The 12,490-nt window shown below is 37.7% G+C and overlaps 1 protein-coding gene across 5 annotated transcripts in view; it reads left to right on the top strand.

Annotated features, from left to right (window-relative positions):
* The window catches only part of LOC116295961 (rho GTPase-activating protein 32), a 66,700-nt gene extending 54,210 nt beyond the window's left edge, over positions 1-12,490 (top strand). For all 5 annotated transcript variants that reach the window (XM_031703922.2, XM_031703920.2, XM_031703923.2 and 2 more), the window contains 11 exons: positions 434-517; positions 664-786; positions 4,700-4,777; positions 5,548-5,647; positions 6,249-6,342; positions 6,916-6,971; positions 7,396-7,498; positions 8,006-8,101; positions 8,376-8,424; positions 8,502-8,883; positions 9,213-12,490. In XM_031703922.2, the coding sequence (XP_031559782.2) occupies positions 434-517; positions 664-786; positions 4,700-4,777; positions 5,548-5,647; positions 6,249-6,342; positions 6,916-6,971; positions 7,396-7,498; positions 8,006-8,101; positions 8,376-8,424; positions 8,502-8,883; positions 9,213-10,432 (2,385 nt within the window). In that variant the 3' untranslated portion in view covers positions 10,433-12,490. The remainder of the gene's footprint in view (positions 1-433; positions 518-663; positions 787-4,699; positions 4,778-5,547; positions 5,648-6,248; positions 6,343-6,915; positions 6,972-7,395; positions 7,499-8,005; positions 8,102-8,375; positions 8,425-8,501; positions 8,884-9,212) is intronic.

Raw genomic sequence — 12,490 nt, 5'->3', positions numbered from 1 at the left:
ACGTCTAAATCATCGAATAGTATCCAGTGCGGAATCGCTGTTGTGTCATATTGATTATATCACTGAGGAACATTCACACATACTGGCAAACAACCAGTAGCATTTAATGTTAGTGGAGAAAAAAACGAGCAGCCATTTCACTACTCTTGTGATGATTTATCCTGGCCTTAATCATCATCATCGTCATCATCACAATCGTCGTCTTCGTTAATTGATGTCTATTGACACAGCTCGTCGAATATTTCTCACTCCACGCCATCATTATCATCTTTTTTGACAATTTTTGGTCGCCATAGTGTAGTATATATCTGTATATGTATGTATAATCTTCTTCATTATCAATATTCTATCGTTATCATCACTAGTTATCATCGTTATCATCTTTCTTTATGCTGACTGCCACGTTTGTTTTGTTCCTTCCAAATACGTGTAGGATATATTACAGTCATATCTGACCCGCTTAACAGAAATCGCTGATAATGTGATGAACTGTGGACCTGTCTTGAATTGGTTTGAGGTGAGCAAATGTGCGCTGTTTTTTACCCTCCCCTCCCTTGCTGGTGACGACTGTGGCCCAATCATATCGAGGCCAACCCTAAACACAGGAAGCCCATGTGACGTATTTTGACATTAGTCAACGATTGTTACCCTTTCCCTTCGTAGGTGGATAATAAAGGCAATCATTTATTATTAACGGACGATTCTGCCATCAACGTACCTGCTATTGCTGCTGCTCACGTGATCAAGCGATACACGGCACAAGGAGCCGACGAAATCTCTCTCGACGTGAGTAAACTATTTTGATAATTGGCGGTCTACGTCCCCTACCAATATTTTGGTATTTATTGGTATGTTACGTTTATCTCTTGGGTTTTCTGTTTCTTCGTGTTTTTAGTTTCTTGGGCATCCTGTGGTTTTCGTCCCATTTCTTTCGTTCAAAGCTTGCTGTACAATCTCAAATCGTTGGTTTAAACTGTGCAGTAAATCACCATTAAAATTTGATAAAACATTAAATCTTCTCCTCGAATAATCTACTATAATATAAATAGCTTTCGTTAACAAAACACGTTTTCCAATTTTAAGCCGACGAATGCCTTTTGTTATAAGAACTATACCACAGGCAACCCAAGCAATGATTCAATGATTTTTTCTGTCTATATGTTAAAATTACAAAATACACAAGAACACAGCTTGGGCTGCCTGTGGGCGTATTTCTTATCTAGCGGTTGATCTGGCATGGTACACGGCAAGACTTCCATATTGATTAATGCGTAATATTAAGAGAGCGGTGTAGTTTGACCCGGAAATAGCATCTCACTAATTTATTAAACCCATTTATTTCCAAGTGACAAAAAAAAAATTTACTAATTAGAAACTCCTGCAATCTGTTATTCCACAATGTCGAACAAAGTCAGACGTCAAATTAACGATTAATGAAGTCTAATGATCCATAACAACAAATCGAGTGGTAGTAATGCCAATCAAAGTTGTCGCCATAGTAACGGGTTACTAGCCTTGGGATCCCATAAAACAGATCAGGGTAGTGGTAATGTCAATCAAAATTGTCGCCATAGTAATGGCCTAACGAAGTCGTGTGATTCCTTAAAAGGGATCAAGACTTTGGTTAAGTTGTGGCAGATCTATTGGTAAATTAGTTTATCGTTGTTGACCTCTATCAATTAGCTATGCTTCAATCGCCACGGGATGTCAGGCAAAATTAAAACACTATTGGGGTGCGACACTGTGGCTGTGTGATTACTAACAAAGCTGTAAAACTCTGTCCTCGTACTACGGACTTCATTCTCTTTTACGACCACACTTTCTCTTCCTAAAGAAGAAGCCTTTTCTTAGCTTTGGCGTCCTGAAATATGGGGTATGTCTAAATATTTTAAGTTCGTTTAAAATAAGATTTATTCTTGGTAGTTTTGCCCACGGTGGAATTCTTAATCTTCTGATTCTAATCTCAAAATATAGAGGCAAAATTCAACCGGGATTTTTCTCTGCTACTCTTACAATAATTTCGAATATATCAGAATTGTCTACGAAAATGTTTCTAGGAATTGGGGTTTTTATGTCTATTTTTGGTAGTGTAGTTGTTCATTGACGTACGGCAGACAGTTTGACTCTGTTAGTCATTAAATTCACAAAGCCTGCTTTCTGCTTCGTCGAATCCAAAACCCTTCCGTGATTCAAACTCTGTTTTCCATCCAGGTTTTATTTGTGAAAGTCTTATTTTCGTGGTTTTTGCGGATTTGCCCGATTATCTCAAGATACACCGACAAACCAAGCTGTTTTTTAGTTCATTATAATTATCGACAGATATTAGAAAATTGTATATTTTGATATTTCGCTCCACTGATTCGATTTGCCCCATTCATCAAACTAGGGGCATTTATCAAAAAGAATAAATTTCCAACTACATTAAATGAAAAAAAAAAATTCAAAAAATGATTTTTCTAAATAATAAAATACGATAATTGAAGGCACAGTAGGTACAATAATGCACTTTTACTTTAGCTTTATTTTTTGAATTATTTTAAAGCTTCTTCTGTAAAGCTTTTTTCGTTCCAAAATGTTGGCTTCAACAATTAAAAAAAGCAATTATTAATGTAATTTGGCGATAAATGATCTTAAATTATAATGTAATCCTAGGTTTCTTTAAAATTATTGCCTTTTGCTTACTCTAAATAATTTCACAACACTAATATTTTATCCTATGGCTTAAAACATAGGTATAGACAGGAATAAAACTCCGATGATAACTCTTTTGAAATTCCTGAATTCAGAAATTCCTTTCCGAAGTGCATGTTAATTTTTAAACGGGTTCTTAAAAATGTAGTTCATTTTTGCTAATTATTTATAACTTCTACAATTATTCTTAAATATTTGTTTCTTCCTGCTTTTAACGATATAACATTTTATATATCTACCATTTTACAATTCTCTCTCCTTTAGATTGAACTCAAAAACCTTCGATAAAAAGAACCTCGACATTCGAAGTTGCTGAAATCTTTTTGTTCAAATTTTAGAATGCAAAAAAGCTGAAATTTGAATATTTGTTACTGTTGGTAAATTCTTAGGATTCCGTCTTCCCATGTGGTCGTTTTATAATTCCCATACTATGAATATATATTTGGTTATTAACTCATTTCGTGTAGTAAATCTATTAACTTATTAACTTATAAGGTGGTTATATACAATTCTTCGCGTTAAAAGCTCTATTTTTTTATCTCAGCTCACATACAACATCATGAAAAAGATGGCCAAAATTTTCACTTAACGCTAACTTAGTTTCACTACTAGAAAACACGTTTTAGAACTTCAACCAGAATTTCTTAAAGAAAGTTCAATAGTACTAAAGAGGAATGTGAAGGTATTTGATTAATTTGAAGTTATTTTAAATATCCTTTTTTTCGAGCTCTTTGACGGAATCGAAAAATTGTTAAGAAAATCATTTTGTTATTTTTGTCGGTTCGATTAAGATTCACCTTGGAACTGGTATTCATGCTCTAGTGAAAGATTCTTGCCACACACTGGGATATTATTTTTAATTAAATCTTTATTATTAAACCTTATTAATCTGTTTGCAGGACATTATATTTGATACTAATTCGAATAATCCATCCGAGTTGTTAGTTTTCTCACTTTTCTTTTTTTCTTTTTCTCTCTTTCTTTGCATTTGTATATTTTTCTTTGTTTTATTTTTTCTTGTTTTTCGCTTACCGTGGCTTTTGTTAGCTTATGACGTAAAACTACAAGGGCAATACACTTCAATGGCTTCTGGACATGTTGAGAACATACTCACTTGAAAATCTACCCAATCATATTACAGTATAACGGCACAAGCGCGTGGCACTCACATATTAAACACTCAAATGGCTTTCTTCAAAAATGTATCTTATACAAAAGAATTTTCGAGGACTTTTTTTGATATCAAAACATCGGTGTCTTGCTCGATCTTAATCATCTTATCCGGCATTAGTCAAATTTCATTTGTTCAAAACAATGAGTAGTTATGTATTGTGACGTTCGGTGATTAGTGTTGCACAAAATAGAATGACGTATATCCGGTAGTGTTCAATACAACTCGGAGTGTTTGTTGAGGGAGGTCATTCGTAGATAAACCTTCTTCATACCTCTTCGGTTTTTCTGCTATTCTCTGTGACAGCGACGTTCTTTCTCTTTAGGTAAGAATTTGAAATATTTTTAGCTTCGCTTTGAAAGTGTTCCTTGGTTGTGTTAACTGTTGGCTAGGACGTTCTTGAAAAGCAGATTTAGGCAGTTTGGTTAGATTAAGCAGGGGTGTGTTTTGAAATAACTATAAGGCACTGTTGGAAGAGAATAGTGCTCTTATATTTTCAGAAATATAGCCTAAAGACGACACTAAATTAGAAACTTAACAAACAAAGTAGAACGACTGAAGAGCTTAGAAAATGAACTTACTCGACACTTTAACGAAAGGCGGAAGGAATATACAAGAATGTTCCCTTTCGCAAATCTTATATACTCACAGCCGGACAACATAGTTTATTTTTAGATTACAATATGATAAATAAACTTCGAGTTAGAAATGTAATTTTTCGCATTTTAGTCAGAAAACATAAAAGCGCAAAAATCTCGGACCGACGAGATGATTTTGAAATAGGTGTATATCTGGAGTAGGATTATTGATGTTGAGTGATTTATCGTTCTGTTGTAGGTTGGTAATATCATATCTGTCATAGACATGCCCCCAGTGGATGAAAGCATCTGGTGGAGAGGAAAACGAGGATACGAGGCAAGTTAGTTCGTTTTTGTTTTTATTTTATTTTATTTTATTTGTTTTGTTTTTGTTTTGTTTTGTTTTTGTTTTGTTTTGTTTTTTGGTTTGTTTTTTGTTTTTGTTTTTTGTTTTGTTTTGTTTTTTGTTTGTTTGTTTGTTTTTTTAAATTTAAACATATTTATTCTCTGCATTTTCTCCAAGAGCTTAAAGCTCATCTAGGGAGATTTTTTGTTTTATTCATTCATAGCCCACTTCCGAGATATGCTCCGCTTGTCATGCACAAAGGTTTCTTTACGAGGCTACGTGCTAAATCTATTCTTTTCTCTTGTCACGCATCACATTCATAGCATTTTGCACGACGCCTCACATTGAAACCTTTGTGTGTAACAAGCGAAGCATATCTAGGATTGGGCTATTAGCTTAGGTTTTTTTCAGCTCAATAACTTGACACTTATCTCATCTCATCAAGGGCGGATCCGGGGGGGGGGCAAATGGGGGCTGAGGCCCCCCTTCAGCAGAAAAAAACAAAAAACAAAAAACAAAACTGAAGAATTAGATGCTTATTTTATTGTTTTCCGTTGTGTTGACGGAAGAAACTCAATTACACCCCCCCCCCCCCCCCCCCCCCTTTAACTCAATTAGTTCCCCTAAACTTTTGGCTGGATCCGCCCTTGCTCATTACCATCTCTCTCTTCCCCTTCTCTCGCTCCTTCTTTCATTTCTTTCTACTTCCTTTCTTCCGTCTACTTGCAAATCTGACTTCATCTTGTTATCATTTTCCACAGGTCGGGTTCTTCCCCAGTCAGTGTGTTGAGGTTATCGGCGATATGTCAGACAATCATCCTATCCCAGCGACTCCAGGACGAAATGCTCACATGAAACCAGGTACAGTAAAATGTATACACTTATTTCAATAAAGTTAGTCACCAAAAACCTAGAAAGCTGAGATCACTGAGCATCATGGGAAACTTTTCATATCAAAAAAGCATATATATACAAAGCTTTTTTAATACAAACTGCAGCTCGATGATGCTCAGAAGAGGTGAGACTGTAACCGGTAAAAGATTCGCAAGTCCATGAACAGTTATCAAGCGGTCGAACGTGTAAAATGAATCTACCCATAATCCTGGTCGGCCTCAGCTTTATAGCTTTTCAGGTGACTAACTTTATTGAAATAAGTGTATCTAAATAGACTATGAAACCTTCAGACAGACAGACAGACAGATCTTTCCCAATAATAATATTCAAATAGGTGGGGATGGAGTCAGCATTTCCAAGTGCACCACTTTATTGTAGTGGTCCCATTGATAAGCCTTGGAGAACTCCACAGAAACATCAAGAGGGTTCTTTTATCGAGCGAGCACATTTATTTCCTTGACAAAAATGATATTACATGTTTAGAACTATAATTCCTGTAAATAAGAGAAGGCGCACAACTAGAAATTTTCAACTGAACCGATGTTTGTATTTTACCGGTTTTTCTTAGTGGCCAAGAAGCGTGGAAAACTGATCAGCTTTCTTCGTATATTCCTGTCATCAAGGCCTTCAAGAGCTCGGTTGATGCAAAGTGGAATCTTAAAGTAAGTACCTACAATCACTGATACATGATGGTCATCTAGTCTCACGTATTCTGATTGGATGACCAGTCAGTATCCCTTGCATTGTGATTGGCTTAACGAACGTCGTCAAACCCGTTCTGTGACATCCATATTTATACTACTCTTCCCAGTAGACCGAGGCAGTTGTGTTTTTTTTATCAACTTTATAGCGTCTATTATGTTAAACTCAAGCGCATTTCAAATCGTCCACGTATTGCCAATGTTGTACCACGTGGACAAGTTCCTTACACCACGTGATAAAAACTTGACAGCACGTATAAAAAACTTGTCCATCACGTGGTCGATTTAAATTGCATTTGCGGCTAACATAACAGACACTACGAAGGCGATATTCTCTCATTCCCGCCTCTTAAAATGTCGGTGACCAACGAATGCTCAAATAAAGAAATAAAGAAATAAGCCGAAATACAGAAATCTACAGTAGTGTAAGGCCTCGACTGATTATATTTAACTCATTTACAATATGCTACTGAAGGAATACTTCACTCTTCACCTAGAATACTGATTTATCATGTCATATTTTGTTTTATTCAGGGAGCGAACGTTTGGCTGTGACTTGGGAGAACACCTTGCACAGACTTCACGACAAAGTAAGACAATAGCGGTTGTTCAGCTTTCAAAATTAAATTCGTTTCATAAAGGATTCTAAAAAGAAAGGAAGGAAGAAAGAAGGGAAGGAAGGAAGGAAGAAAGAAAAAGAGAGAGAAAAAGAGAAAGAAAAAGAGAAAGGAAGAAAGAAAAAAGACAGACAGAAAGAGAGAGAGAAAGAAAGAGAGAAAGAAAGAGAGAAAGAAAGAACAGAAAGAAAGAACAGACAGACAGACAAAGTGATGGCTATAATAACTCTTCAACGCTACCTCTATATTGTTTCGCTTGAAGCGTCGATTGAAATGTGGTTTTCGTTACGGACGGTCAAATATACTAGATCTCTTTCTGAGTGATGGTGTAATCCAGAACGTCTTTTTCAAGTCCCCGTAGTGATTTATGTGTCTCTTTCCTTGTTTGTTGCTACAGTTCCCCTAGTACTAGAGGCGTGCGCATCTGTGATCGAAGAACACGGTATTATTGATGGTATATACCGTCTCACAGGATCCTCTTCAACCATACAAAAGCTAAGGTAACGTACTGATACTTCATGTCAGACTACCAATGCTGGATGTCCGTATGTTTTTGTCTAGTCTCTCGACCATTCCATTATAGCTACACAGACATGAATTATATACCTTGAAGTAAGCGTGACTTGAGCGACGATTTTGATGGCGAGCTTATTGCAACCCCAATTGGCAAGTTTAACGCCCGGCGATTTTATGGCGACAGATCGTAGCCAAGTCGCCGCAAATTCGAACATGCTCGACGTGCATGCAACTATCGGTGATTTTCACTTGAAAGTCGCCATGTTTGAATTTTCGGCGATTTAGCTGCAATCGATCTGTCGCCGTAAAGTTGCGCCTGAAAAGCCCTTTTGGGAGTCCAATAAAGTGTATATATGTATGTATGTACGAAATTGCTAGTGCAAACAGACCTTTTTGAGAATTGTTGGGCATTTTGAAAAGTGCCCAGGCCTGAATATTTCGAATTATGAAGCGGTAAGCATACCAATCACATGATCTTTTTTTGTATCCAGGTTAGCTTTCGATGCTGATTCTCCACCTGACTTGAGGTCGGAGTTCTATTTACGTGATGTTCATTGCATTAGTGCGCTTTGCAAGATGTATTTCAGGTATGTCAATGTTAAGATACCTGTCTTTATCGGCCATCCCTCAGAACTGTATGACCTGTCATAATCGACCATCCCTTAGAACTGAACGACCATCCCTTAGAACTGAACGACCTGTCATAATCGACCATCCCTTAGAACTGAACGACCTGTCATAATCGACCATCCCTTAGAACTAAACGACCTGTCATAATCGACCATCCCTTAGAACTGAACTACCTGTCATAATCGACCATCGTAGTTTAATTTGCATTGTCATTATTTTTACGATCGACAGAGAATTGCCGAACCCATTACTAACCCATCACCTGTACGACAGATTCGTGGTAAGTAGTAAAACATTCCGACGCTATAATATACTTATTTTGAAAATAATTCATTTTCCCGCCTTTTCTTCATGTAGAGTGCAATTCACATCACCGACGAAAACCAACGTAAAGTAGCTATCCATCACGTGGTACAACAACTACCTCCACCTCACTACCGCACGTTGGAATTTCTCCTACGTCATCTATCGCGTGTTGCTTCGCAATCGTCCCAGACCGGTATGCACGCCAAAAACCTGGCCATCGTGTGGGCACCAAACCTACTGAGCCCACGTAACCCAGACTACGGGAACTCGGCTCTACTGGAGATTAATGTACAAGCCATATTAGTGGAGTTTCTGATACGAAACACTGACGAACTGTTCGATGTGAATGCTGCTTCTATTGCTATTGTGACAAACCCTCAGTACAATTCAATGCAGGAGAGAGGTCCTCACCATGGAATAAACAGTGACACAGGTAACCAACACCAACTAAATATAATGATTTTACATAGTGTTGGATGATGATGTTGACTTTCGATTATGTTGTGATGATGATGACATTAACTGTCGATTATGTCATGATGACTGATGGTTATGATGGCGATGATTACTGATGATGATTATTTTGATGATAACTAATATAACTGATGATGTTGGTGCTGATGGTGAAGGTGATGATGTTGATGCTACTGATAATGATGATTCTAACTGATGACAAATAATGATAACAATAATGATTATGGTGGCGATGGTGATGATGGTATTGACCTAACGACAACGATGTGTGTATCTCTCAATTTCCAGATACTATGGTCCCAGGAACCTTAGGTCCTCGTCTAGCAAGCATCTCCGTGTCCCCAGCAACAAAACTCATCTCATTGGAGGAAGCCCGGGCACGAGCCACCAGCGTACCCGCCAAACCTGCCCGTCCACCACCTCCAAAGACTCTCAACGTAAAACCACAAACAGAACCAGATTCCCCACCCCTACCCCCTAGGGAACCATATCAGTCACATCCTCGCCTGGAAAGCGAGAATTCCGGATCCGCTAGTGGAAGCTTAAAGAGTATTAAGAGTATGTTTGGTCGAAGTAAGAGTTTTAACGCGGCTATGATGACAAAGAGCCAAGAGACTGGTACAGGGACATACTTCTTTGTGAGTCAAGACAGCATCGATCGAAATGGCGAACTAGATAGCCCCGTGAGCTACTCGGGGGATAGCAACCAGTTTGAAGATAAAGAATCTCTACGACAAGCTTACAGCGCGGAAAATCTAAACTCGGCACCTCCTAAATCAGAAATGGTAGCAGTTCCAAAGCATCCAGAAATCTCGCGCATACGAACCATCAAACAAGGTGGGGAACCTGTGCGTCCTCCTAGACGAAGCAGCCACGCCGAGGTGGTTAGTATAACCCAGCGTACGTTACCAAGGGAACAAGAAACAAAGACTGAAGCACCTAGAGCACCCAGAACGAAACCAAACCGACACTCATTCACTAGCGGTGCTAGTGCACTGTTGAGTTCGTCGCTAAAACGAGGCAGTGCGCCGATTACGTTTGATGAAAAAGAAGGCGCACGAGAACGAACGGCAAGTAGCGGTTCACACATTCGTCGGCGTCCTATCTTGACGTCATTCAAGAAGGTTACTTCGGAGACCAGCGTGTTTTATACCACCATTGATAGTAACAGCGATACAGCAGCTAAGAATTCGTTACAAAGACGAGCTTCAACTGGCAGTAGTCATGGTAACAATGAATCCCCAAAAATCCCTGAAAAGCGTCCGCTGTCCGTCTACGATAATCGGCCAGCGTCGGTTTATGACAATGTCAATACTCAACGGAACGATGCACCGCCAAACCGTTACTCGTCGCCCGTGTTTGGGATCCAATCGATTCCTGAGGAGACTAGATTTTCGATGCCTGCTAGTGTTAGAACTCCACCACTACCTAGAGCGTATAAGGGCTCTGGGACTGAGGATAGATTAGCCATTACTGGTGCTCGGCTGGCGCAGAGCTCAGTGCTGTAATAGAACATGTTAGACCTTATAGAATCATATCATGGATCAAAGTTGGTCTATCGGATCAATGAGATCAAGGATCATGATGGATAATGGATCAATGATATTATGGATCATCTTGGATATTGGATCAATGAGATCATGGATCTTGATGGGCGTTGGATCAATGAGATCATGGGTCGTGATGGATATTGGATCAATGAGATCAAGGATCTTGATGGATAATGGATCAATGAGATCAAGGATCGTGATGGATATTGGATCAATGAAATCATGGATCATGATGGATATTGGATCAATGAAATCATGGATCATGATGGATATCAGATCGAAAATATTACGTATCATTATATATATATCGGATCAATGGGATCGTGGATCACGTTGGATATTGGATCAATGAGATCAATATGGCTATATTGTACATTTAGAAGCATCCAAAAAATATTTTTAATGCTGCAGCTTATTTAGCAATGAATTCCAAATTTTGTCAATTCAAAAAAGGCTTGCTCTTTAAGTCCAAAACAAGATCTCTAAAACCTGGATTAATGCAACCAATGTATTTTTGTCTGAGCGCAAAATTCCCTGAAGATTTTTCATTTGCTTGACTATTATTCTGTATGATTACCAGAAATGATATATTTTCTGAATATAATGATATTATTTTATTATTAATTTATTAGCTATCCAGATGATTAGAAGCGTCATAGTCCCATGCAGGAACTGAGCGCAGCATTAGCACAGCAGTAATTTCAAGTTACATTTAATGATTTTGTTATTGACACTCGTGCAGAAAATAATGCCGGTTGCACTACTAGTTACATGCACAAATTCTGTTGCAACTTGTCTCTTGCAGAAACTTGTAACAAGTTGCAAAACGTAAAGGGTTATTTCACTTTTTTCTGTTACAAAAACGTAAAAGATAAAACTATTTTTATGAGCATATAATATACACACACTATATATTTAGTTAGGACAATCTTGAAGAAAGGTTTTTACAACAAAAGTTGTGGGAGAAATTGCTGCGTGTAACAGTGTAACATCATTATAGTTTGAAGACAGGAACATAACTTATCACTAGTAACTATGCTCCCTTTCTCCGTACAAAACAACGTGCATTCTGGTCTAGCTTGGGTACAAAAGCTTACTCTGTCATAGTCGTATTCTTTGTATAGGAAGATAGATCAGAATGCACTGACCATATCTTTACCGCTTCAACACCACGGGCTATGGAAAAACTGTTACTGCTGCGTTCAGTGAAAAATCACCCTCGTCAATTCGAAAAATTTTGTTATGTTTAGTTCGCGGTGTGAGTATATAGTTTTAATAGTTTGAACGAAATTCTAAAAGTGTGTGACACAAAAGCAGCTCTAAGCTGAACTGTCTATAGTTTTAGTTATTATGGAGTGGACAATGAAAGGATGTAAATATTTCTATAATTATTTCATTCAATTTTATTCGCGTTTTGTTCGTCTCGTTATAGAGATATGTAAATTAAGTCACATTTAACTCAGAAGTCACGTGACTACAAAGTCACATGACAATTCCACTCTTCGAAGTCATGGCTCTTTAAAAGGTCACATGACTATGATCAAACGTCATGTGACTCGAAGTCATGTGACAAAGCAAGTCACGTGACTCATCACATGATTTGATATTCCTAAAACATTGGGATGTATAACTTCTAGGCAAATATAATGGTTTACGAATTCCAGTTTGATAGGAAAAATAGAGTAATCATAAATCAGAATTATCAGAATTCAAAGATTAGTCTATGGATTACTCGTTTTTGAAAAAAAAAAAAGGACTAAATAAACATGGCTTGTTTCAATGGATATTTCCCAGCAAAAATGATAACAGATTAGTCGAAAGTCGGATGTAGCTCGCGTTTCTCGATGGTCGAAGTCACTTCATACTGACAAGCAATGCTAACATAATTTTGAGGTAAAGCTTTTGATCTCGGTTTGGTTACCCTGTGGCATGCTCGGGAGAACTAGGAACTAATGTACAGTATTTAAAATGCTGAATCTGTTAAAGATATTTATAAATAAAAAGATTTCAAATGGT

This window comes from Actinia tenebrosa, unplaced genomic scaffold, assembly GCF_029948245.1.
Source record: "Actinia tenebrosa isolate PJP-AT-01 unplaced genomic scaffold, QUT_ActTen_1.0 PGA_scaffold0__85_contigs__length_37466705, whole genome shotgun sequence".
Classification (NCBI taxonomy): domain Eukaryota; kingdom Metazoa; phylum Cnidaria; class Anthozoa; order Actiniaria; family Actiniidae; genus Actinia; species Actinia tenebrosa.
Note: the sequence above shows the minus strand (reverse complement) of the source record. Positions and strands in the feature narration are given on the sequence as shown.